A 27,804-nucleotide genomic window follows, 5' to 3' on the forward strand; every position below is an offset into this window, starting at 1 on the left:
CTTCCGAAGATTTCCTTTAGAAATACCGTCTGAACTCGTGGATAAGGGGAGTCTATCTGTGACCTCGGGTAGAAGGGCACTCTGGGGAAGAAGTTCCCCAGACACCTAACTCGAAACAACTCACTAATTCCCTTCTTGCAAACCCCGCCTCTGCACTGGGCCTTCCTGATTGGTTGCTGCCTTATGACGCCATCATATCGCGACCCCGAAGCGGCTTGCCATGCTGTTATGTGGCGAAGTGTCCCGGGCTGCCTACGGTATATTGTGCAGTGGCAGGTGGCGCTCTGGTCCCACAGCTTTGTCCGGACTTGGGGTAGCTGTGGGAAGGCGATGACTGAGGCACTCTCTGCGCAAGCCGAGGCAGCGGACGGACTGAAGGCTTTGATTGAGCAAAATGGAGATACTGGTAGCGACACCAGGGGAGAGCCGCACCTAGAGCTCCTAGAGCCAGCGACGGTAGGGAAGCAGGTCCCGGAGAGCGGGGAGCAGGCCCAGGGAGGCGAAGAGCAGCTCCCGGGGAACGGAGAGCAGGCCCCAACTCCAGTCGCCGACTCAGGCAAGAGGAAAAAGCGGCGGGGCGCCACTGGGGAACGGGTCGTGCCGCCCCCGAAGAAACGGCGGACTGGGGTGAGCTTTAGCGACGAGCACTTTGCAGAGACCACCTACTACTTCGAGGGCGGCTTGCGCAAGGTGCGGCCCTATTACTTTGACTTCCAGACCTACTGTAAAGGTCGCTGGGTGGGTCGCAGCTTGTTGCACGTCTTCAGCACCGAGTTCCGATCCCAGCCACTGGCTTACTACGAGGCCGCTGTCCGGGCAGGACGCCTGCATCTCAACGAGGAACCAGTCCAGGACCTCAACATCGTCCTCAAGGTGGTATTCGATGGGACTAGCCAGAATCAGAGAAAAGGAGGGAAGGTTATGGGATTTTTGTTTGTTTTCTCAGACACACCTTATAAATAAGGGAATAAAGTGATGGTAACTCAGAAACAATCTCATTATCCCTCGGGACTCTTTTAGTCCCCGCTTCCCACGTCCCCAAATAGGTAGATAGCCTTTCCATGCTCTAGAACTCAACTTTTTCATCCTCCCCAGCAAGGCTGTTTGTTTCAAAGAATCAAAACTGGAAATTTTCTTGTTCCTTTTATATCTGCCTTGTGGCAAGGGCACTGCCTGCTCTCTACCCTTCATGATAAATCTCTGTACAAATAATAACAGCAGATACCTCATTCATGTGTTCTTAACTGCATCAGGAACAAAGTCAAGCATTTTGTGCGCTCTAACATTAAACACAAGTGGCTACGTTGGGGAGCATGCATTGCTTCTCCCTTTTGTGACCAAACTGAACCTCAAAGTAAAGCAATAGTCCGATTTTCAAAGTGTGTGCTCATATTAACACTGAAAGTATTTGTCATAAGTCCTGATGTGTATAGAATTAGAAGTCAAGTCAGGGATAGATACTAAGCATGTGCTCCCCCCCCCCCCCCCCATGAAACCCGTGTCATTAACATTGGCTCACAGAGATTTTAAGGAGAAAAGAGGAGGGGTTGGGGATTTAGTACAGTGGTAGAGCGCTTGCCTAGCAAGCTCAAGGCCCTGGGTTCAGTCCCCAGCTCCGAAAAAAAAAAAGAAAAGAAAAGAGAAAAGAAGAATTTCAGGATTTGGGAATAACCTCTCCCCTACAGATTTTGAAAACCATATGTTTTTAAACTGAGTCCTAGAGAGGTTAAAATGACTTATCCAAAAGTATGTAGTGAGCTTGTGTCAAATCTGTGTGTAGAGCTTAGAGCTCTGGACATACAAGTTAGTGTCATTTGTTGAAAGTTCTAGTTGATAACTAATAGAAGTTTCCTTTCTAGGGCATTTACTTTCAAATATATTTGTATCAGGATGGTGAGATGGTTCAGTAGGTAAAGGTCCTTGCCAGTAAAACTCACAACCTCTTGTTGTCTTACCACACTCACTTCTTTTTCTATCAAAGGCTTTACTGTGACCATTCCTCCATGTCAATAAGGAGCTGAGAACTCGGGTGTCTAATTGACTATCTGTAGGTTGCTGGTCCTGGGCTGAATGTTACGTATGTTTTTGACAGGACAATGATTTCTTGCGGAACACAGTGCACAGACATGAGCCACCAGTCACAGCAGAGCCTATTCGCCTGCTAGCTGAGAACGATGATGTGGTTGTTATAGACAAGCCGTCCTCCATTCCTGTCCACCCCTGTGGCCGCTTCCGACACAACACGGTCATCTTCATCCTAGGCAAGGAGCACCAACTAAAGGAACTACACCCGTTGCATCGGCTCGATCGCCTCACCTCAGGAGTGCTCATGTTTGCCAAGACAGCTGCGGTGTCTGAGAAGATCCATGAACAAGTTCGGGATCGGCAGGTGAGCCAGGCTTTTGCCTGCTGTAGACTGCTTCCTGGGTACACAGAGGGCGCATGGTGTTCTAGACTGAGGGGCATCTATAACCTTCCTCCTCTGAGGAGGCTCAGCTCCTAAAGTTCCAAAGACAATTATCCTACATGCTTCAAAAGGTCTTTGGAGATGGCTTTTACTGCTCCTTAGTAGTTTGCTGTTCTGAAAACTTTAGACATTGTTGATTTGGAAGAGAGCTCACTTTGTAGGAAGACTGGATAAAGTTGAAAGAGGTGTGAGTAAGAGTCTTACTGGTGGTTCTGCATCGGGATCCTAACTCATTTGTTGAACACATGCCAGACTTAATCCCAAAAACCTTAGAACCTAATTTACGAAACACTGATGGTAGTCTTGTGAGGTAAATGTTTTCTGATTTCATATTTTCTTTTACAAAATTTTCTATTAGGTGTATTCATTTTATTTTATACGAGTGTTTTGCCTGTGTGTGTGTGTGTGTGTGTGTGTGTGTGTGTGTGTGTGTGTGTGTGTGTGTATGTGCGCGCGCACACGCAGAGGTTAGAATGAGAATAGCTCTTCTGGAACTGGAATTAGGGATGGTTGTGAACCACCATGTAGATGTTGGGAACTGAACCCAGGTCCTCTGTGAGAACAGCAAGCAATCTTAACTGCTGAGCCATTGCCCCTGACTTCATACTTTCTAGATGAGGTATGGGATATACAGAGCTTAAGCAACTTACCCAGAGTAGTGAAACTGACAATGTGGTGTTAGAATTTGAATCATCATCTCTAAGATACAGTGGTGTACCTGCAGAGAGGACTTACAGTTTGTTTTCATTTTGGACTGACTTTTTTCCTGTTTCCTCTTGTGTAGCTGGAGAAGGAATATGTATGCCGGGTTGCAGGGGAGTTCCCTGACAAGGAGGTAATTTGTAAGGAACCCATCTTAGTGGTATCTTACAAGGTAGGAGTGTGCCGTGTGGATCCCCAGGGCAAACCCTGTGAGACTGTGTTCCAGAGGCTGAGCTACAATGGCCGCTCCAGTGTGGTACAGTGCCGACCACTTACAGGTCGCACTCACCAGATCCGAGTCCACCTCCAGTTCCTGGGCCACCCCATTCTCAATGACCCCATCTACAATTCAACTGCCTGGGGTCCTTCTCGAGGCCAGGGTGGCCACATTCCAAAGACGGACGAGGAACTGCTCCGAGACCTGGTTGCAGAACATCAGGCCAAAGAAAGCCTGAGTATGCTAGATCTCTGTGAGGGTGACCTGGCTCCAGGGCTCATAGACTCTACAGCTCCCTCTTCAGAGTTGGGCAAAGACAGCCTGGAAGGGTTGGCTACGGCAGCCCAGAAGATAGATGGGATGGTGGACGAAGCCTCTCAGCATCCGGACACACCAGGGAAGGCAGCTAAGGCAGACGTGAGTCAACAAACAGATCCGCTCTGTGCCGAGTGCCGGGTGTTAAGACAGGATCCCTTGCCCCAGGACCTTGTAATGTTCCTGCATGCCCTCCGCTATAAAGGGCCAGACTTTGAGTACGTCTCACCCATCCCAGCCTGGGCACAGGCTGACTGGCAAGAAGACTGAGGGATGTGGCCATTGGAAGAATGGCTTTTGGGTTGGAACAAGGATGGGCCTTGAGGCAGGGACTGCTCCCATTGGTTGGAACTCAGGGTTTGGGAAAGAGCGAGGTTCTTCCACAGTAAGGAACCTGCTTGTACTTGCTACCTCCTTCCTTCTGGCTTGTTTGGGGCTTTCAGATCTGTACATATACCATTTTTTATCTAACACCTTTCATGTCCATTTTTACTGGTTTCTTACAATCCCTCCACTCTCCCCCAGTGCTTAGGATAGGGTGTAGGTCCATTGTCAAGGAAGGCAAGTGCTCTACAGCCCCTAAGTATTTTTGAGTTTCTGGAGCTCAGGCCGACCTTGAACCCTGACTCCTACTCTGCCTCCAGAGTGGGAATACAGGTGTGAAGCCCCATGCCTTGCCTTTTTTTTTTTTAAATTGAGATAAAATTCACATAGCATAAAATTAACTGCTTTAAGATAAACACTGGATTGGCATTTACTGTGTTCACAAACTTGAGCAACCTTATCTCAAGATTTCAAAACTCATCTCTCATCCCTAAAGGGAATCTGTACCTGTTAGGTACATTCTTCCCTTTATCTCTCTCAGCTCCTGGTGAACAGTTTATTCTTTATTCCACAGAAATGGACTCAGACAATCTGTGTCTTTTTCTTTTTTCTTTTTTTTTTTGTTTGTTTTTTGTTTGTTGTTGTTGTTGTATGTTTGTTTTCTGAGACAGGGTTTCTCAGTGTAACACTGGCTGGTCTTGAATGCACAGAGATCCACCTGCCTCTGCCTCCTAAGTGCTGGGATTCAAGGGGCAATGCCACCACCTCCCGGCTACCCAACACATCCTTTTCTGTTTGTTCTACTGATTGTGTCTCTCCTGGTGTGTGTGGAGTAATCTCTCATAGTGGAGTTTACTCTTTCTGTTGTGTTGTTTATTATATATTCTGGACATGAGGCCTCCCTCAACAACAAAAGAATTAGCAGCCCAATTTTAAAATGTCCAAAAGGATTCTGGTTAACACACACACACACACACACACACACACACACACACACACACACACACACACGTCGAAGCTGGAGGGCAATTCTACAGTCTGGTTAAGAGCACTCTTTGCTCTTTGAGTGGCTCACAACTACCTGATATCCCAGCATCAGGGGATCCTTCCCCTCTTCTGGCCTCTGCCAGGGCTATATAGTAAGGTATGTTTCAAAATAGCAACAAAGACAGAAGCAGTGCAACTTAACAAAACTGACATGTTTTAGAATGGCATATTCCCTGGAGTCAGGACTGTTAACCACTATGGCACTTACTCAGTTCAAAGCCCTGCCTTCCACAGGTAAGCATTGTGTATATCATGGCTGTCTTTTCACTCCAAATTAACTCTTCTCTCATGTGACGAGTATTGTTATTTTCAAAACCACAATTTATCAGCCATTAGCCACATCAAAATAATTGGATAATGTCTTTCTATTTGCGTGTGTATGAGGATCTATGTCAAACAAACAAGAAACACAAACACACACAAAGCCAATTTTTCCAAATCTGGAATCTGGGGTAACTCTTCCTTTCCTCCATCTCCTTCTCTTTTTTCTCTTTGTTTTTCTTGAGAGCATCTTGTTACATAGCCAGGGTAGCCTCAACATTACTGTGTATCCTAGTTGGCCTCACACTTTACTTTCTTAGCTTTCCAATTGCTTGAGTTATAGACAACCATGTACAAGCTTGGCCTGAACTTTTTTGTTTTTTTAAATCCCAAATGGCAGAATTAAACACGTGCACCACCACTCATGCTTTTGATGATTTCTTGTGTATAATAAGATATAGACTATAAGCAAACATGCACATACAACCATCCATTGCGAGTCTGCCTTCAGCACTAAGTCTTAGAAGAGCTGCGTGGAGTGTCATCAGCTAACCACTGACAATTCTTCCCTGATAAATTCATAATCAACAGGGAATGAGTCTTCCTGAAGCTGGATCTGGAGGATGAAGACCCATTTTTTTGCACTCAAGCAGTAAACGCTGTTAGTCTTAACTAGGTATTTTTGTATCAGTCCTTTCTCATGGTCACCCAGGGACTGGGGGTTGGAGTATCCTGAAATAGTTAGGTTAGTGTGAAGTAACCTTGCTATTTATTGATAGGAGTGTTTTGAGCAGAGGCCTGTTGATGGGGTCTAAAAGGTAAAAAGATGAAACTCTTCTCTCACGAACCTGGAAGTCGCCACTGATCCAGTAGATGGCGCCTCTCACTCTTTTATCAGTCTCTTCTCTTTCTATTACTAATTCAAGTAATTTCCCCCTCCCGTTCTTTAAAATAAAGTGGCATTGTTGATTATTTTCACTCTCTTAGAATATGGGAGCCAGGTACTGGTAGTTATGAGTCGGGAAATCATCAGGAGAGAAAATCTTAGTAGTTTCATAGCAAGCCTCAGTAATTTCACAAGGTAACACCCGAGTTTACAAAGGCGTGGCGGTGAGAGGTTCAGGAGTGAGCCTCTTGAAACTGGATACCTGTATCACACCTGCCAGGCTCAGAACATCAGGGAGAAGACCGGGAAAGAACAGAAGAGCCAGAGGATAAGGAGGGGTGCCTTAAAAAGTCTGGGAGTGACTTTGCAGTTGCACAAGTACAACCATAGTTACTGCTGCAAGCCAAGTGCAAAACTATGTCCACCGTCATTTAAACATGCTTGAGGAAGGGGCTACTGGCAGTTAATGGTTGCTGGGAGATCGAATGTCATTTTCTTCAGTGATCTAACCACTGAAAAGTTACCCAGGCACCAGAAAATCACTTCCCAACCATGCCCAAGCAAGCAGCCTTATTTACCTCAGTGCATCACATATCCAAAGACAAGCGCGAAAGTAGGAGGAACCTCTTGGCAAGAAGGGTTTTGGTGAAAGAGGAAGTGGGAATGAGAGAGAGAGTAAATGTCTAAAATGTATTCTATACATGAAGAAATCCCAGGATAAATATTTTTTAAATGAACTTCCAATTCATTTTTTCACTCTTATGTTTTATTTTAAAGATTTATTTATATTATGTATATGATTATTCTAGCTGAATGTACGCCTGCAGCCCAGAAAAGGGCATCAGATCACATTATAGATAGTTGTGAGCCATCATGTGGTTGCTGGGAATTGAACTCAGGACTTCTGGAAGAGCAGCCGTCTTCTCTTAGAACTGCTAAGTCATCTCTCTAGCCCTGATTTTTGTTTTTAATTAATTATTTTTATTTTGTATGTGAGTGTTTGGTCTACATTTATGTATGTGCACACATGAATACCTGGTACCCAGGGAGTTCAGAGCCCCTGGAACTGGAGTGACAGCACCTGATGTTAGCTGCCATCTGGGCACTGGACACTGAACCCAGTCCTCTGCCGAAAAAGTAAGTGCTTTGAACTGCTGTGCCATCTCTCTAGATTTTTCGAGTGTATTATAAGTTTTCAAAACACCTGAAGATTTTTCCTTTGTGAAAATAACTCACCTGGGGCTGGAGCGATGACTCAGCAACTAAGAATATAGAGAGAACCCAGGTTTGATTCTAGTACTTACCTGCTAGGTCACAACCATCTGTAACTCCAGTTCAAAGGCATTTAAAGCCAGCTTCTGGCCTCAGTAGGCACTGTACACATATGGTGTGCAGGCAAAACACCCAGACACATAAAATACAGATAAAATGTGTAAAAAGGGTCTGGAGTGATGATGACTCAGTAATTAGGAGCAGTGGTTAAGAGCACATACTGCTCTTCAGAAGACTTGAGTTTGTTTCCCAGCATCTACATGGAAGCGTCAATTATCTATAGCTCCATTGCTGAGGATCCAACACGCTCCAGCCTCTAAGGGAAGCAGGCATGGACATGTAGCACAGATGTGCAGCCAGGCGAGGCATTTCTGCACATAGAGTAAAAGTAAATAATGAATTAGGAATAACAAGCATAGAGCCCAGGCTCATGTTCCTCCTATTTCTACATCCTTAAATGCTGAGATTACAGGCCTGCAACTGCCCCTCCTCCAGCTTCAACTAACTTTTATTTGTAGAAACTGGACCCAAAACAAGCCATCAATTCTAGAAGCTGGTAAAACTCAGGAGATGATTCAGCCTACTCTACTGGTCTGCAGAGGGCGTGCAGCAGTAGCCGCTGACTTAAGCACTGCCTCCTCATGATGCTGGGTAAGGGCAGAGGACTCTGTTTAGAAGATGTGCAAAGGCTCAGAAGCAAGCGAGAGCAGACCGACAGAAGGAGATGGGGATGTACAGCACACAGGGCTAGGGATGCTTGTTGATGAAAATGACTTCTGTCCTAGTTTCTTTTCAGTTGTGATAAAGCACTCACCAAAAGCAACTTTTGGAAGCAGAGGGTGTATGTACTTCAGCTCATAGGTTACAGTCTAACTTCAAGAGAAGGAAGGGTAGGAACTTGGAGAAACTAGAGAAATGCTACTTGCAAACCAACCAGTCAACCTATAATCCATATACATACATATGCATATTTATGCTCAACAAAAATATTTTAAAATTGTGGAACAGTAATTCATGTATTAATTTTTTTCAATCAAAATTTTTTATTCATCTTTTTTATTTATATGAGTACACTGTTGCTGTCTTCAGACACACCAGAAGAGGACATCAGATCCCTGATGGTTGTGAGCTACCATGTGGTTGCTGAGAATTGAGCTCAGGACCTCTGGAAGAGCAGTCAGTGTTCTTAACCACTGAGCCATCTTTCCGGCCCTCATGCATTTATTTTTTAGACTTTTCTTTTAAAGGCAGAGTCTTATATAGCCCTACTGCCTAGGGAATGGTGTCACACAAGGTGGGCTGAACCCCTCTGCACCAACTAATAATTAAGAAAACCCACAGAAAAATCTACTCTGGGCAATTCCTCAGCTAAGTCTCCTTTCTCAGGTGATTCTAGGCTGTGTTGAGTTGACAGTTAATGCTAACTGAGATCAGAAGGAGAGACAATAAAAGTTACAGATTAAGGAATGGGAGAGTAGAAGCCTGTTTTAGGAAGAAGGTAGTGCCAGGCCTGATGGTGCAGGCTGGACGGTAAGCCAAGCTACTCTGGAAGTTGAAGCAAGAGGATCAAAAGTTAAAGTCTATCCAGGTGGTCGCTGAATCTAGCATTGTGGAGGCAGTTGGATCTCTGTGAGTTCAAGGCCAGTCTTGTCTACAGAGCAAGTTCTGTGGCAGTCAGGGTTATACAGACTCAACAAACAAAACCAACCAACCAACCAACCAACCAGCCCAAAATCCACATATATACTTATACATACTTATGCACAAAAGTATTTTAAAACTGTGGGACAGTAGTTAATGTATTTATTTTTAGACTTTTTAAAAAGACTTATTAATGTATATATAGGTACACTGTCACTGTCCTCAGATGCACCAGAAGAGGGCATCAGATCTCATTACAGATGGTTGTGACCCCCTAGCTGGTTGACTGGGATTTGAAATCAAGACCTCTAGAAGAACAGTCAGTGCTTTTAACCACTGAGCCATCTCTCCAGCCCCAGACCCTCTCTCTAATTTTTTTTTTTAAAGGCAGAGTCTCATAGCCCAGGCTGGCGAAAAACTGACTAAATAGTTGAGGATATCCTTGAACTCCTGATCTCCAAGTGATGAGACGACAGACATGTGTCACCACATCCAGACCCATTTTTATAAAAGTCTAATGGCAGGTCTAATGATGACCATAGTTTTGAAGTAGTAAATACTGTCTTAGGCTGCTTTCTGTTACTACAATAAAATACACAAAACTGAATGATTTATAAAGAACATAAACTTCTCTGGGTGTGGTTATGGTGGCACATCTCTGTAACCCAGGCCTAGGGAGGCTGAAGCAGGATGTAAAGAGTGAGTCTCAGGCTACTCTTGGCTTCACAAACAGAGGAGTCTGTGGGAGGCACTTTGTCTCAGTTCTGGAGGCTGAAAAATCTAAGAGAACGATGCTCTGTCTGCTGCACTAGGTCAAATTTATTCTGTTTTGTTTTGATTCTCTAGACAGGTTTTACTGGCTCTGTCGACCAGACTGGCCTGGAGCTCAGAGATGCCTGCCTCTGCCTCCTGAGTGCCAAGATTAAAGGCATGTACCACTACCCAGCTTGGGCCAAATTTTTGACACACGAAATTTGACAGACACTTTCAAACCATAGGAATTCTAAAGCTGTCAAATAATATAAAATACATGATTTCTATTGGAGGCAAATTCACAGGCAAGATTAATATCACCAAAGCTCGCTGCCTTATTTAAAAGTATTTTTAATGAGAGATTATGAGAATGATTGCCTCCATCCTTCTCCCCACACCTCCCCACCCCACCCTCTCAAAAAATAGCCTACTAAATTGCCTACAAGGACCCTGAAGGGATGTATGTCCCACCAGGACAGAAAATGAACAGTAAGACATGGCCGAAGAGAAGTGACCAAAAGTGCTCAGAGTGTGGGGGTATCAACATTCCCAAGGGATTTGGACCCAAAATGGAGGAACCAGGAGAAAGGCAACTGCTTTCCAACCATCAGCGCCACAAATCTTGCTGAAGCACCTGCCAGGTGCTGGGTTCTTGAACATTGAGCATTCCCAGCGAGGGGAATGTAAAACCGCCACCCCAGGGGATCATTAAGAATCTTAACGATCTGGTACCTTACAGGTTAAAAGTCAGAGTCCAGAGATCTGGGTTACACTGTCCTGTCTGCGCCTTAGAAGCTGTATAGCCTTGCACAAGTTAACCTATCAGTGTCACAAGTTAACCTTTCAGTGTAAAACAGCAACAAACAACAACAGAATATAAAAATATCTGTCATGATCACAGGGTCGCAGAGTTGGAGAGACATAAGTCATATAAAATGTACGGTGCTTTTAGTTATGTATAAAAAATTAAAGGTTTTTAAGTGTGAGTTGGATGAATTTGCCTGATGATTTTACAAGAGGAAAATCTCTGTTCTTTTTTTTTTTTTTTCCTAATCCTCTTCTCTGGTTAAATCCAGAAGACTCAGCTCCTCGTCTTCTGGAAAGGTAGTCATGTTCTTGTTCTTCAGTAGTTTCCGGATCGTATCAAGATTTCAAATGTCACAGGTATCATCTTAATGTATACATTGAAAACAAACCCCACAGCCTGCTTGAGGGCTGGAAGAAGTAGCGTTTGTAATGCAATATGGTACTTCCGGACCAGAACAGGTCTTAAAAACCCTAAAACAGCCAGTGTGGTGGGTTAGTTTTGTAATCCTAGCATTTGGGAAGGTGAGACGGGATGATTTTGAACTTGAAACCTGCCTAGACTCCACGATGAGACCGGGTCTCAAAATAACAAAAAACAAAACAAAGCCTTCCGAGTAAGAGCTCATTTTAAACAACTGAAACCGTTCATGTCAGAGCTAGGTCAATTCATGTTACAGACCACCACGGAACACGAGAGCTATAGTTATATTCTTTGTCCTATTATTTTACTTTGTAAGAAATTAAAGTCATAGAAAAAGTCTCTTTATCTGCTTTTTTCTTCATCTGTGAGTCATAACGTTCCAAAAAATGCCTTAAAAAATCTCAATTCCTTCAACTGATTTTAAATATCAAATTTCTTCAAATTCCAATATCATATACAAAAACACTTCCGTGCGGGACTAATTGTGTTAGATAAAATCTGATTGGAATTAAAACCCGAATATTCAACTATTTCCATCCTGTAAATTATAAAATCACATTAAGCAAAAGACACCTTCGACGAGGATGGGATTCGAACCCACGCGTGCAGAGCACAATGGATTAGCAGTCCATCGCCTTAACCACTCGGCCACCTCGTCCCAGAAGCTCACTCCTTCCTGGCAGCTATAGGGAGTAGTAACAGACTGATGTGACGCAATATGGGAGTCGCCATTTCGTACGGAAGCCAACAGTGCGATTGTTTACTATGCAAACAATCGAAAGAAGATGGCCGTTCTCAGAATAATAGAGGCGAAAAAATTCTGTAGAAAAGGAGAAAAACCAGAAGGAACTTAAGTGAGCGCAGAGGAGGACAGAAAAGTCTAAGTAAGTCTTAGGGGTGGGGCCGGCCTGGGGCCGAAGGGGTGGGGCCTGCGCGGCGTGCGGCATTGAGCATGCGCATCACTCTGGCGGTTAGATTTGAATACTTCACGGACAGTGGCGGGATGTTGTGAGGTGACGTCCAATGCGGAGGAGCGCGCGGACCCCAGACAAGTCAAGCAGGTGCTCTGTGGCGGGTTAGAACGCTCTTTTTTGTTCTGGGGTCCTGAGAGGGCTTGGGTTTTGTCTGAGCGCTGAAGGGCGGGCGCGGGTTGCTGAGGGTCGCTCAGTCGGCCGGGCGATCTCAGAAAGGCCCTGCAGCCTTCCGGAACGCACGAGCACCAACGGCCGGCTCTCCTCTTCGCCTGGAACGCCGCGTTTTGCGTCTCCTTTCCCAACGCCGCTCCATTCCCGACTGGGGCTGGTTTCTGTTCTCTGCGCGGTGCACTGTGGGCGTCCGGGATCGCCCCACCCACCATCTTTCGTCAGGTCTTAGGGTTTCGCTCCACTGTCTCTCTCCATCTCCCTGTGGTAAGTGTTTCTGACCCAAGCTCCCCGCTTCGGTGGTTCTAGGTTCCGTCTGAGCACAGTAGTAAGAGTTAAGGGTTTCTGCAGGTCTAACATTAATAAAGACATCATCGGTGTGTTAGATTACATAAAATTCCTTTTCCATCGTCAGGCTTTGGATTTAAGCCCTCTGGATGGAAAGAAAAAATATTGTCGACTGTATTAGACGTTGTGGTTTGACTAAGGATAGCTACCCTAAGCTCATATATTTGAATGCCTCGAGAGTGGCACTGTTTGAGGAGATGAGCTTTGAGGTTTCAAAAGCTCAGCCTGCTGTTTGTGGACATTTTCGGCTACTCCTTCAGCATTGTGTTTGATGCCAGGTTCTCTATGATGACTGCTGTGTAAGTCTCTGAAACTGTAAGCAAACCCCCCAATTAGCTGCTTCCTGTTAGAAAAGTTTTGGTCTTGGTGTCTCTTCATAGCAATAAAACGGTGACTAAGGCAGAAGTTAACAGGGATATAGCATGTGGCTAAAACTAAAGTAGCAGCTTATTCTAGACACTAAGGTTGACGTTAGTTTTCATTTCAGTTAAATTGGTTCAGTTGAGTTTCTTGTATGTCTTATAGGTTCATTGTCTTGTGCTAAAGTAGACTTCGTGGAGATGGCATTTCATTGTTTAGATTGTTGGAGGGATGATTTATCGATATGGAAGGAAATAATATTGTCAGATCTTTGGTCATTAAAGGTTAGGTTCAAGCAATGTAATTCTTGACTATATGAATGATATATACATGATGACAGATGTAAATGGAGTAAAGTGTTTGGAGTGGCGATATAAATGATGTGTTTGATGCTGCGAATAAAAGAAGATACTGACTCCAGATACCGCATGGGATAAGCCTTTCCAATAGAATTTTCTGTGATAATGATATTTTATATCTGCATTGTCCTACATGGTATCCATTAGCAATTATTTTTGGAACACTTAAAATGTGGTTATCAAAGAAATGTAGTATGGTTACCAAAAACTTGAATTTTAATTTGTTCCCTTTTAATTTAATTGTATATAATCATTGAATTTGAGAGCATAGGTCTAGAGTCTATATCAGTGGTGAATGTGGAAAATATTTGCTGTAGATTTTGGTTGTGTAAATTCAGGAATGGACAAAGAACCAGGTATTATTTTAGAATTTGCTTGCTGCTGCAGATCAGTAGTGGTCTCTGCTACATGATATTTTGCTGCTGTTGTTTATTTTCTTAAGTTAAAAGAAAGTTCTTGAACACTGCTTTGGTCCTCTGTTGATGATCTGCAGACCCCTGGATTATTTAAACAAGTGAATCTCAAATTTTTGGTTCAAACAGTCCAAAAGAAATACTTAATAGCTTTATTTTTATATAGCTATGTTCGTTAATATAATGAGTATGTCCCAACAACTTGGTAGCCATTTGATAAATGTAAGTTGAAGGAAAATATAATAAACTTTTTTCTTAAGTAATCAAGTTACTAATTAAGCCCATTAGCTTTTATTCATACCAATTGCCAAAACTTTTACTTCACAATGATACATTATTATAATTGATGGTAATATCGATAGATACTATTTTGAATTATTTCACACAATGCCTGCTAGATTTCAAGAATGAATGTTTAAAAAACTAGTACTATTAAAAAACCTCTATAAATATGCTATAAGTATAACCCTAAATGCCAAATGTATAGTTTTCTAGACAATCAATAACTAGTGTGAATGTGATCAAAAGTATTTTATAAGTAAGGTTCATTACAATGGTCTGGGGGGTTGGCCTGTTTTGTTAAAAGTGTAACATATGTGTTATATAATAAAATACACATTTAATGAAATTAGAGACTTCCAGAAAGTTTTGAATCTCATTGGTTAAGTGGTCTAGTCCACAAGTTGGAGAGGAATGATTCTCAAAGACTTTCAAACAACAATGTTTAGTTTACCCTGAATTAATATTTCCTAGTACTGTTTTGAGTACAGAACTTGAAACTATTCCTATAAAAGGATAAGCTGAACTTGAAATTATTCCTATAGAGCAGTGGTTCTCAACCTTGCTAATACTGCAACCCATTAATACAGTTCCTCAGGTTGTGGTGACTCTCAACCATAAAACTATTTTGTTGCAGCTGGGTGATGTGGTTGGCACACACCTTTAATCCCAGGACTTGGTAGGAAGAGGCAAATTCCAGGTCAGTCTGGATTATAGAGCTAGTTCTAAGACAGGCAAGTCTACACAGGAAACCCTGTGCTGAAAAACAAAAACAAACAAAAATTTGTTGCTACTTTATAACTGTAATTTTGCTACTGTTATGAGTTGTATAATCTATGATATGCTGGATATCTGATATGGGACCTTTGTCAAAGGGGTTTTGATCCCCAAAGGGGTCGCAACCCAGAGGCTGAGAACCACTTCTATAGACAAATGTACTAGTAAATAGTTGTAAGTGTAACATGCTTACTTGTGAAGGATACTTCTTCAGGAAATCGTCATTGAGTTCTTACCATTTAAAAGCACTTCTAGTCTGTAACAGGAAACTTAAGACACACTTTATTTTCATAATTTTATGCTGTGGCAAAGGTAGTTGGAGAGGTGCTAGAGACACCTGTTAATATATAACAAGTTCTAGAACAGATTTTTGAAATGCAGTTGTAACGCTCAGAGAAGATATGCATAGTGCTACCAAGAAAACTTTGCCTTTTTTTCCAAGAGATAATAGCTCTTTATTAATACACTAATTTGGGGAAGAACTCTGCATAGAAGTAGAAAGCTAGTGTGGCTACTAAAATCAGGAAGTAGTAAGGAATAACAAAGTCTAAGAGGCAACCAGAGACCATATCCCCTAAGCCTTATAGGTCCCAGTGAAGAATGTCAAAGCAAGCCACTGAAATATTTTAAGTAGAAATTTCTTTAAATACATAGATTTATGAGCCAAAGAGATGGTTCAATAGTTAAGAGCACTGGCTGATCTTGAGAGGAAGAACCTTGATTCAATTTGTTTTTGTTTTGTTTTGTTTTGTTTTGTTTTTTAATGATTTTTTGTGTCTCACATTATATACCCCAGTGCTTTTGCCCTTGAATCCTCCCCCCAAAATAAAAAATACACACACAAATAACAACAGCCAAAAAACAAAGCAAAGCATAGAAAACATCTCATTGTGGAAACTGTAGTGGTATGTCATAGTGTACCCTACAGAATTTCCCTCTGTCCACACTTTTCCTTTGCAAATGTTCATTGCAATGAGTCACTGGTCTGGTTCAAGGTCTCTGGCTTCTGTGACACCATCAATATTGAATCCTAATTGGGACTTCTTCCATTTATTCTGTTGTCCTGTGTCATGGAGATCCTGCAGCTTTGGAACGGTAGGACTGACCCTTATAGATTCTGGGGTGGGGCATCTCAGAACCTTGGATCTGGACCTAAGTGGTAACAGCTGGTCAGCTCACCAGTTCTCCCTTATCCACACCATCAGTGCGAGCTTTCTAGCCCTGCTCTGGCTAGGCCAGCCAATGCCACCATCAGCAGGAGGCAAGGTTAGTCTTTCTGCTTTCATACCCTTGGGTCCTGCTTCTCCATATCCCCACCATCAGGGCCAGCTTTAATCTGCTGCCTGGGCAAGGCTCAGGGCCCACTCTACTGAGTGAGGCCAGCTGTGAGAGATGAGACCACCTATCTAGAGCACTGCAGCCAATGAGGGGCAGGACCAGTTTGGCACATCCAAGTGGTCCCCGTTGTCACCGACCAAGGACTTCCTCATGTTTTCTAGTGAAAATATGAGCCACAGACATGGACACCGACCCCTGCTACAAATCCCTTGCCACTGCTTAGGCACAAAGTCAGAAATGGCCCCAGTGGCAGGGCTGGTCACTCACAACAGGCTACTTTTATCTTCCCTCAGGTATGCAGTTCCATCCTTCTTCATGGTGTTCAAACTGTCCCACTTCTCTCTCTCTCTCCCATCTGACCACCAAATACATATACATTGTGGTGGTTCCAGCTGCAGGCTGGCCACGTGACTGGCAGGTTCCTGGGTGACATCCTCCATCTATACTGTATGGCCTGTCTGCAAGCTGGTGTCTGTCCCCTCTGTGCCTGTGCACTGGAGGGCAGGTCTATGGATGTCATGATGGTCCACAGGTCTCTGTCTTTCTTCTTCCTCCCTGTGCTCTCTGGATTTGATTTGATTTGATTTGATTTGATTTTTATGAGTCCTAGGCATAAAACAGCTTTTGATTATCAAGCTAGGATGAGCAAAGGGTTGCCATCTACTTGGCCCCTGCCTAATATAAGAACAATAACACCAACCAGGTGTCTCTTCGCCCCTTGGCAGGGGGTTGATTCAACTTCTAGTGCTTACCATGGCATCTCACAACTGTCCCTAACACAACTGTCCCTAATTCCAGTAGTTCTAGGACATTCCGTTTCCTTTTCTGGTCTCCACAGATAACTAGGTGAAAATGTGCTGCAATCAAAGCACTCATGTACATTTTGTTTAAAGCATCCAAGATCCAAGCCTGTTGTGGTGATCCTTGCTTTAAACTTCAACACTCAGGAGGCAAAAGCAGAAAGGTCATCTGTGAGTTTGAGGCCAGTATGGTCTATATATAATGAATTCCAGGCCAGGTAGAGCTACATAGTGAGACTATCTTTTTTTTTTTTTTTTTTTTTTTTTGGAGCTAGGGACCGAACCCAGGACCTTGTGCTTTCTAGGCAAGCGCTCTACCGCTGAGCTAAATCCCCAACCCCATAGTGAGACTATCTTAAGACCCAAAAAACGGATGGAGAGATAGATGGCTCAGTGGTTAAGAGTACTGGCTGCTCTTTCAGAGGACTTGGGTTCAATTCCCAGCACCTACAGGGCAGCTCATAACTTCTGTAATTATAGTTCCAGGAGATCTGACACCCTCACACTAATGCACATAAAATTAAATGAATTTTTAAAACAAACAAACAAACAAACAAACAACAACAAAAACTCCAAACCCAAGTACTTATTTCAGACTTAAATTCAGACTTACTATGAAGATCTGTCCCCTAAATTTGGCTTTTACCGTATGTGGAAAAAAAAAAAGTGAAATAAAATATTATCTTTGGGCTGGAGAGATGGGTCAGGGGTTAAGAGCACTGACTGCTCTTCCAGAAGTCCTGAGTTCAATTCCCAGCAACCACATGGTGGCTCACAACCATCTGTCATGGACTCCATGTCTTCTGGTGTGTCTGAAGACAGCTACAGTGTACTCACATACATAAAATAAAGAAATATTAAAAAAATATTATTTTTTAGGTATATATTTTTCCTTATTGTTAAAAGTAAGAATATTGACTATTAGTAGTTCATGTATATGGTATTGATTTAACGTTATGATAGAAATGGCTAGGAGTAGTTATCAAACCTGAGATGTCTTTTCTTAGCTGAAAGCTAGGTTCTAGTTAATGCATGCAGTGAAAAAAAAACTTATATGTATTTATTTTGTGTATGTGTTATACTGTACATGTGGAGGTCAGAGGCAAACTTAATGGGAGTCTGTTTAGGTTCTCTCCTACCATGTGGGTTCCAGCGATTGGGCTTGGGTAGCCTAATGACAAGTGCCTTTTCTTGCTGAGCTAGCTTACTTAACTGAGTAGATTTCCATTTCCAATGCTATCCAATACATATTGAGTAGCATTCCAATTTGAATAATTGACTGCAGTATTAAAACATTAATATTGTTGGATTTAGTTGTACTTTCCAGTAATAAAGTTTGCTTAGGAGACTGAGATAGGAGAATTAAAAGTTCAAGGTCAGCCTTGTACAGAATGAGTTCAAGGGTACCCAGGCAACTTAGAGAATGTGAATTGTGCTGTCACCCTTGGGTTTTCAAGAAAAACTGAAAACCTAATTATTCTATGAAATGAAAAAAATCCTGAGATTTTTGCAATTTGGGCAATTAACTAAAAAAATTAAGCATCATTGCTTGGGTTTGTGCTTGTGCTTGGTTCTTCTTGAGGCAGCGGAGGGCGAAGAGCATCGGCGGGATTAAGATTTGGTTTTATGGGTTGGGGATTTAGCTCAGTGGTAGAACTCTTGCCTAGCAAGCGCAAGGCCCTGGGTTCGGTCCCCAGCTCAGAAAAATAGAAAAGAAAAAAAAAAGATTTGGTTTTATGAGATATTTAAGTTTGCTGTATAATAATAAAACATTTTCCTATCTTAAGTCTAAATCACTTAGCTACAGTAGCTGACCTGCCTTCTGAGTTCCTGAGGCCAGAAATTGTTTAGCCCCTCATCTTAGGAAGATCACTTGCTAGTTATTAGCTTGCTGACTCCTGACATATCATGTATATGTTAAAATTTAGGGACAGGTATGGTGGCACATGCTTCTAATCCCAGTACTTGTAGCAACTGTCCTGCCTCTTATCTCCTGAGTTCTGGGATTATAGGTATGTGCTATGATACCCAGCATATTTTCCTAAGATATATCTACTATTTTAGGTATCTTTTTGACTTCCATTTAGAGGTTGAATTATTATATAATCCAAGTATTGTATTATTTGATTGTCATGCAAACTAGGCCAGGTTTTTATTGGAAAGTTCATATCATCGTGCTCAGAATTAGTCTATAAATTTTATTTTGATTTGGGCGGGGGTAGGGGTAGGGATGGAGGGCAAGAGGGATGGCTTCTTGATAGAGCCCAGACTGACTTGAAACTTGATATGTAACTGAGACTAGCTTTGAACTCTTACTCTTCCTGCCTACACTCCCAAGTACTAAGATTATAAGGATGGCCATAATACCTGGCCTAGATTTTTACTTTGAGTATAAAAATTCCAGTATTAAGTATAACGTGGTACTGTCCTAAATTTCTCATGTTTTAGAGTTCACAATGTAGTGTTTGCTTCTTATTTTTGATCTTCTTTACAAAATAACTCTAAAGTCATACCCAAGGTCCTACTCTCTCATAGACTGTATTTTTTCATCTTTTTTACTTGTTAATACTATGTGTCTTTTTTTTTTTTTCAGAAAAACGTTTTCAAAAATGGATGGGATATATTCAGAGGCTAATGAAGAGAAGTAAGTTGATTCAGTGCTATTAAAATGTTATTTTCTAGTACAGAAAGGCCATTTTAAATTAGTTAAGAACTATCAGTAATGTCTGAAATTGTTTTCTATTTTGTTCCAAGTAAAAGAAGTCAGTGTTACAAAGTGATAGCCTTTCTGCCATATGTCTGTATAAGTTCATTTAGAGTAAGAACTTAGGACCTGAAGGACTTTCATAGACACCACCTCCCATCTTATTGAGGCCTTATGAGATGAATTGATTTCTCTAAAATTGGTACCATAAACTAGTGACCTGTTTGCAGCCTACCAAACATTTTTGTTTGAGATGGAGTCTTACTATAAAGCCCTGGGCTGGGCTGGGCTGAAACTCCTATGTAGACCAGGCTGGCCTCAAACTCAGAGATTCACCTGCCTCCACCTTCAGAGTACTGAGATGAAAGGCATGTGCCACCATACATATATACTTCATTTTGCAGATGATTACTAAAATTACAAATATCTCAAGATTTCATATAATAATTAGGTTTTTAGGGTTTTGTTTTTGGTTTTGTTTTGTTTTGTTTTGTTTTGTTTGAAAAACCATGTTGGCAACAAATCTCATATTCTTCCTTGGAAGAGTTAACTAGTAGAATGTAATGGCAGTGATCTTTAGACTAGGCAAGAAAGAACCACCACTAAACTATACTCCCAGCTTCTTCTAGGCCCACCTCTTTTAGTGTACTAGAGATTGAATTTAGGATTCCATACCTGCTAGGTGAGTGTTCTACCACTGAGCCTTGGCCCTCAGTCTTTTATGTTGTAGTGTGAGACAGGGTCTTATTAAATTGCTAAAACTGTCCTTGCACTTACTTGGTGTCTGAGTAAGGCACCACATTTGTGATCCTTCTGCTTCAGCCTCTGAAAACCACCAGGCTTGACCACAGCATGCTTTTTAAATGCAGAATTTTATGTCTTATAACACATAAGGGATGAAGTGATGATAGCTTTTAGAAATTCAGTTGTTTATCTACAGATATATAACTTTCCCTTTTTTCTTTTAGTGACAATACACAGAGGCCTGTTAGAAGACAGCATTCCTCAGTAAGAAATGTTTTTATTTAAATTAATAGATGTTACTTTTTTTTTTTTTTTTTAAAGATTTGTTCATTTATTATATACAAGTACACTGTAGCTATCTTCTGGCACACCAGAAGAGGGCATCGGATCTCTTTACAGATGGTTGTGAGCCACCATGTGGTTGCTGGGAATTGAACTCAGGACCTCTGGAAGCACAGTCGGGGCTCTTAACCACTGAGCCATCTCTCCAGCCCCTAGATGTTACTTTTTACTGAATACAATTATAGGAATTTTGATTGTGTCTTTACCTTGGCATCCCAGCTATCTTCTTACTGCTTTCTGGATAAAGACTCAAAAATAATCTGGTTATACACTTCAGTAAATGTACTAAAATCCATATTTTTATACTTTTTTTATAATTTGATAAATTTGTTAGCATATTTCTATAGCAATGTGATATTTTTAAGTGTTTATGTAATGAATTTTATTTCAATATTTTATGTGCTTAAATGTATAACTTTCTTTTTAACACACACACACACACACACCTATACACACACACATTCAAACTATTGCAAGACAAAAGTTCACCCAAGTTGGTTTACATAGCAAATTCATGTTAGATTATAAAACTGAAAAATACAAGGGTATAGGGTGCCTATATACAAAAAATTACTCATAAGGGATTCTAACACAACTCTGCTGGGATTTTCTTTCCTTTTTTCTATTTCAACTGCTTTTGGGTAGTTTTTGCTAACAGACATAATTGATGTAATTATCTCTGAGCCCTGATATATCTAGCGCTTATTTCTATGTTTAAGTTCTATGTGAAGAGTTTGATATATTTTCTTAAGATACGAAAATAGGACTTAGAACTGAATTGTGTTAATGTAATTATCCTATTAGAGCATGCCCTCATTCCTGAATTGCACATTATGAGAAAACAAACTGCAGACTGTTAGATGGTCTCTATACCCTTGAGTTGGTGTGGAGCATTACCTAAAACACTTAGATAATTTTGTTCAAAAGAATTTGGGTGAGTGGGTCAGGAGAAGGCATAAATGTCAGATATTTAAATCAGTTACATATCAGTGCATAATATGACTCTGAAGAGTCTCAGGGATTTTAATTGAAATTTTAGCTCTTGACTCATATAACTTAAATTGACTAGTAGCTACATCAGATTTTTTTGACTAATTCTAATTATTGACTCTAGATTTTGAAACCCCCAAGGAGTCCTCTTCAGGACCTCAAATGTGGAAATGAAATAGTTCAGGTAAGTCTCTTGTGCAAATGCTTTGTAATTTCAGTGATTTTATTTTGGAGGATTTGGTTGGCTGAGATTAGGTTTCACTTACATAAAACGGAGAGACCTTGAACCTGTGACAGTTCTCCTGCTTGAGCTTTCCAAGTGCTAGGATTATAGATTTCTGTCATCATGCCTGGCTTCAGAGAGCATGATGAATTTTATTAGTTATGTGAGGAGATAATACTATAAATGATTCCCATTTGAATGTGTACAAGTAAGTATCGCTCCATGTCCTTGTCCAAATACTTCTGGGCTAGATATGGACTCAGTGATGAAATGCTTACCTACTGTACATGAGGCCCTGGGGCACAGTGCTTTTTAAAAAGTCCAAATTATTGAATAAGTTGGCATTTATAATTTTACAATTCCATTTGTTGCTAATAATTTAACCTCTGCTAGGATTAGAATAGAGAATAGTACTTTGACTCTTTAACCTAGAACAGGATCTACTACATGCCTTTACCTGTTGAGCTATGTGGTCTCCATGTATAACTTTTTACATGGATGTTAGGGATTGAGAATTTAGTTCTCTCACTTATGTGGCAAGCTCTTTATCTACTATCTGTCATGCCTGCTGTGACTGGTTAGACTTTTGTCCATATAGGCTGTTTAATATAGATGGCATACTATTCCTGGTTCTTTTTAAGATATATTTTTAATTTATGTGTATATGTGAATGCCTGCACACAGTAGGTATTTTATATTCCTGGAGCCCACAGAAGTCAGAAGAGATGACCAGATCCTCTGGAGATGTACATGCAGCCAGTTATGAGCGTCCCGATTGGAGTGCTAGAAACCACACCTGAGTTCTCTGCATGAGCTGTACATATTGCTAACCACTGGGCCGTCTCTCCAGCCCCTCAGAGACACAGTCAGAGCAGCACTAATCACAGTAGTCAAGAGTAGGAAAAATCAAGTGTCCATCTAGTTTGTTTAATAAACAAAATGTGCTATTTATAAATAATGAGATTCGGTATTAAAAATCTGACACACAACAGCATGCAATCATTTTAAAGAACTAAATGAAAAGAAAAAGTCTCAAAAAGACAAATTCTATTTGTTACCACTGATATGAGGTATTGTCAAATTGATAGAGGCCAAAATAGAATGTTAGTTGCCAAACATTTGGAGGAAGGATCTAATGTGTATTTTGTTTGTTTGTTTGTTTTAATTTTGTGTGTCATAGGCACTAATGTGTGAAAGTGTCCATGGAGGCCACAGAGGCATCAAATAACCTCCTGGAGTTATAGGTGGTTGTGAACCTCCTAGCATGGGCAATGAACTCTGATACGTAAGAGCTGTGTGTGCTCTTAACTACTGAGCCGTCTCTCCAGTCTCAATATGTATAGTTCTCTTTCTGTAATGTGGAAGTCTTGAGAGTAGTTATACAGCAAGATGTTTTCATCACTGTTAAACAGTATACTTTAAAGGTGTTAAGATGAGGGCGGTGAGATGACTTCAGTGGTTAAGAACACTTTCTGGCCTTGCAGAAACACAAATTCAGTTCCAGCTGGGAAGCCCACAAGTACCTGTAACTTTAGTTCCAGATGATCTGATACCCTTTCCTGACTTCCATGGCACCTGCATGTATTTGATACACATAAACTCACACAAGCACACATAAACACCTTTTGTTTTTAATGGTAAAGATGGTAAATTTAACTTTATGTGGTTTTTACCACTAACAAAGAAATGTAAGTACTTGTCAAGGCAGAGTGGTTAAGATGATAAATTATGTTATAGCTGGGTATGATGGCATAGGCCTGTAATTTCAGCACTAGGAAAATGAAATTTCAAATTCATCCTTGGGCTTTATAGCAAATTCAATGTAGCCTGGACGATGGACTATAATAACTATAACAGTCACAAGAGATAGTAACTTACGTGCATTTCACTATAATGAAAACTTTTTAGATGGACATGGTGCTGCATGCTTTTAATCCCAGCACAAGGGAGGCAGAGGCAGGCTGATATCTGTGAGTTCTATCTAGTCTGGTCTACATAGAGAGTTCCAGGCTAGTCATAGCTACATAGTAAGACCTTGTGCTACAAACAAACAAAAAGCTGTTAGGGGCTGGGGATTTAGCTCAGTGGTAGAGCGCTTACCTAGGAAGCACAAGGCCCTGGGTTCGGTCCCCAGCTCCGAAAAAAAAGAACCAAAAAAAAAAAAAAAAAACAAAAAAACAAAAAAAAAAAAAAAACAAAAAGCTGTTTATTTGTACTTTTAGAAGAATGCATTGTAATGAGAAAACCAATAATAACTCTTACTGAAAATCATGCTCTAGGAGTGGTGATACATAACTAAAATCCCAGCAATCAGAAAGTTGAAACACAAGGATTATGAATTTGAGATCATTATGGGTTATATATTGAGGTCTTGTCTCAAGACAAGCAAAACAATAATAAAAGAAAATACATATTTACATGAACCACTGTTTCCATCCGTAGTACTGCAGCCACACAAAAAGAATTTGGAAAACCATATTCATGTTCATTAAGTGCTTCTATATCGGGATGTTTGGAAATCTTACATTATTAATTCAAAATAAGACTTGATCCCTGCTTCTAACAGTCCGGAGAGCTAATTCACAGTGATTTATGTTAAGAATTGTATCCTATACTGTTTTCTCTTAGGAATCTAATGCTCCGAGAACCAGGAAAAGCTCTCGTCGGGTCAGCTTTGCAGATACTATAAAGTAAGTTGAAAAGAAAATTAAGTAAAATGTTATAGGTTTTCTCCTGTCAAATACATTGGTGGTAACTTATTTGGATAATCTGTTTTTGTTTTGCTTAAATTTATTTTCTCTCTCTCTCTCTCTCTTTTTCTCTCTCTCTCTCTCTTGTGTATGTGTGTGTGTGTGTAGGTATGCACATGTAGAAGCCAGAGGTTAATTTCAAGTATCTCCTTCACTCTCTTCTCCTTACTTTTTGAGACAGGGTCTCTCTTTGAACATAGAACTTACTGACTCAGCTAGACTGGTTTACAGGACTCAGGGAGCCTCTAGTCTCTACTTCCCAGCACTGGAAGATTTATTATGTGCACCCTGGGAGTCTAAACTCAGGACTTCATGTTTAGACTGGAAGCACTTTACCGACTGAGCTAGCTTCTCAGAATGAGAGTATTGCTTTATTTTGAAAAAATACTTTTTACTTAAAATTTATTAATGTGTGCACTTATCATTCCCTAGCATGTGTGTAGAGATCAGGGGATAACTTTTTGGCAATTACTTCTCTTCTTCCACTTTGGGTTCTGGGGATTGAACTCAGGGTGTTAGCTTTCACATTAAGTACTTTAATATGCTGAGACATCTTGCTGGCACATTTTTTTATTCCTTTTAAAAAATATATTTATGGGACTGGAGACATGGCTCAACAATTAAGAGCACTGGCTGCTCTTGAGAGGACCTGGGTTTGATTCCTAGCACTTAGATGGCAGCTCAAAACCATCTATAACTTGAGCTCCAGAATACTAAGCTCTCTCTTCTTGCCTTTATGGGCATGATATACGTGGAGTCCACAAACACCCATACACATAACATAAAAAAAATTAAATGTATTTCTTATTATTAGTGGGAGTGCTACGAATGTCTGATGTATCTGTGTGGGTGCAAAATTGTTTTTTTTTTTTTTTTGGTTCTTTTTTTCGGAGCTGGGGATCGAACCCAGGGCCTTGCGCTTCCTAGGCAAGCGCTCTACCACTGAGCTAAATCCCCAACCCCGCAAAATTGTTTTTTAAATGTTATTCAGCATTTTCTATATATGAGAAGCAGAAAGAGTCCTTAAAGGCAGTAACAAACGAATAACTACTAATATTGCTACTATTTAACATAGTATTAGAGGTTCCAGCCAACAAAAGAAGAAATTTTAAAAATTAGAAATATGGAGGTTGATGCTATAGCTTCATGGTTAAGAGCGCTGATTGTCCTTCCAGAGGACACAGGTCCTGTGTCCATCACCCACATGGCTGTTCCTAATTGCCTATAGTTCCAACTCTAGCAGATCTGATGGTCCTCTTTTAGTCTCCATGAGTACCAGGCACACATGTGGTACATGAACATTCCTGAAGGCATAAGTAAACATAAACATAAGCTTAAAAATCAGAAACATGGGATAAATGTATTACCTTTGCAAAATAGTTATAGTGTGTTTCCAGTTGTGTCTTAAGTATGTGGTTATAATTTTTTATTGTTTCTTTCATGAGCTTAATTTTTGCTGTCTTAACTTTCTTGACTTTTTTGTGTATTTCTCTTTTGTATTCTTTCACAGAAGTAATTGCTTTATGTTTTGAAATCCATAACAAGCTAGATATATGATTTTAGACTGCTTTGGCACATAGTTCTGGCGAATGTTTTCTTTTTGTTATTTTTTTTAATCTTATGATTCCTTTTATAGGCTTCTGTTTTGTTTGGTTGTTATGTAGAACAAGCCTCTGACTCACAGACATTTAGGAAGAGATCATATTTGTTTTATGTTCAGAAATGTTAGCAAAGCCCTAGGGTTCGATCTGCATTCTTTCTCATTCCTCATTTATATTTCTCCAACCTTTTAAAGTCCATATCTTTCTGTTATTGGGTTTGTTTGCTTGCTTACTTGCTTGCTTGTTTTAAGATGGAGTCTCACCATTTGCCTTGCTAGTCTGGAACTCACTTGATAGCTTTCAGAGGCTTTGAGTACCTGGGATCTACATGACTACCCTATGGACACTGGCATGTGCTTAGTAACATGTGTGCATGCACACACATATTACATACTTACACATTATAAAGTGAATGTAAGAAAACATTACTGAAAGAAGAGGCTCAAATATATTATTTGATTTATTATCAACCGCCACTACTAAGCCAAGTGTGATGGCACACATCTGTAATTCCAACATTTAGGGGTCTGAAGCCAAGGGTCACTCCAAGTTTAAGGCCAGTTTGACTACATAGTGAGTTCAAGGGTTACCTGAGCTACAAAGTGAGACCCTGTTGTATGTGTTTTAGCTCTAAGGGAACATTTTTTCCCAATATAAGTGTTTCAGCTTTGAGCGGAAATCCCCATTGTACATGATACGGTTCTGAGGGGAAAGGTTTCCTCTATGTGAGTGTTAGAGCTTTGAAGGGAGAGGTATCCTGGCATTTGGGGGCCAAGGTATACCACAAAGTCACTGTACAACAAACCTCATACAAGAGATTTGTTGGGAAAGACACAGGAAGGAAACTGTCTCTGCTGGAGCAAGAAGCAGCATTGAACTGAACAGGAAATATATAGGGTTTCCTGGGGGAGAGTTTTCCAGGGTGGAAATTTCCAGGGAATGGTGGGTTTTGGTAGGTTTTCAAACCCAGAAGTAGGTTCACATCTTTTATTCTACACCTATCTCAATAAATAAATAAATAAAACCACTAGTAAATATTTCTAGTATGACAGATACTATGTTAAATACATGCATTGTCTTATTGGATATGCAAAACAAAAAAACCTAAGTAACAGATAGAGATTGTCAAATGATTAAGATTATTTATGTTGGGCTGCAGAGATGGGTCAGCAGCAGCTCAGCACTGACTGCTCTTCCAGAGGTCCTGAGTTCAATTCCCAGTAACCCAGTGATGGCTCCCAACCATATGGAATGGGATCCAATGCCCTCTTTTGGTGTGTCTGAAGACAGCTACAGTGTACTCATAAATGAAATAATTAATCTTTTTTAAAAAGGTTATATTGAATGTGTTGGTGCAGGTCTGTAATTCCATTATTTGAGAGGTGGAGACAGGAGTATCAGGGGTTTGGAGTTAGAAGCTATCCTAAGACTCTGTTTCCAGGAAAAATGAAGCAAAACATTTATTGGAGAATAGCAGTGTTACAATGAGAATATACAAGCCAAAGTGAAGCAAATGTATAT

The 27,804-nt window shown here is 40.9% G+C and overlaps 2 protein-coding genes, 1 non-coding gene and 1 pseudogene across 4 annotated transcripts in view; 2 read left to right on the plus strand and 2 right to left on the minus strand.

Moving 5' to 3' along the window:
• Window positions 1–192: 192 nt before the first annotated feature.
• On the plus strand, window positions 193–5,442 carry Rpusd2 (RNA pseudouridine synthase domain containing 2). The gene is made up of 3 exons (NM_001135845.1): window positions 193–873; window positions 2,093–2,389; window positions 3,252–5,442. Exons 1-3 carry the CDS (start codon window positions 229–231, stop codon window positions 3,969–3,971), a joined length of 1,662 nt encoding a protein of 553 aa, NP_001129317.1. The 5' UTR covers window positions 193–228; the 3' UTR covers window positions 3,972–5,442.
• A 6,247-nt stretch (window positions 5,443–11,689) lies between these two features.
• Trnas-gcu4 (transfer RNA serine (anticodon GCU) 4) lies at window positions 11,690–11,771 on the minus strand. The gene has a single exon. It is a non-coding gene; the product is annotated as a tRNA-Ser (tRNA).
• A 299-nt stretch (window positions 11,772–12,070) lies between these two features.
• The window catches only part of Knl1 (kinetochore scaffold 1), a 62,277-nt gene continuing 46,543 nt past the window's right edge, over window positions 12,071–27,804 (plus strand). Inside the window, exons 1-5 of one of the 2 annotated variants that reach the window (XM_008762095.3) lie at window positions 12,071–12,174; window positions 19,523–19,573; window positions 20,602–20,641; window positions 21,834–21,893; window positions 24,561–24,622. In XM_008762095.3, the coding sequence (XP_008760317.1) occupies window positions 12,137–12,174; window positions 19,523–19,573; window positions 20,602–20,641; window positions 21,834–21,893; window positions 24,561–24,622 (251 nt within the window). In that variant the 5' untranslated portion in view covers window positions 12,071–12,136. Of the gene's footprint in view, window positions 12,175–19,522; window positions 19,574–20,601; window positions 20,642–21,833; window positions 21,894–24,560; window positions 24,623–27,804 lie in introns of those variants that run through there. The other variant, NM_001170594.1, reaches the window with a different exon arrangement.
• LOC120102037 (small nucleolar RNA SNORA48) lies at window positions 16,727–16,859 on the minus strand (annotated as a pseudogene).

Source organism: Rattus norvegicus, chromosome 3, assembly GCF_036323735.1.
Source record: "Rattus norvegicus strain BN/NHsdMcwi chromosome 3, GRCr8, whole genome shotgun sequence".
NCBI classification, from domain to species: domain Eukaryota; kingdom Metazoa; phylum Chordata; class Mammalia; order Rodentia; family Muridae; genus Rattus; species Rattus norvegicus.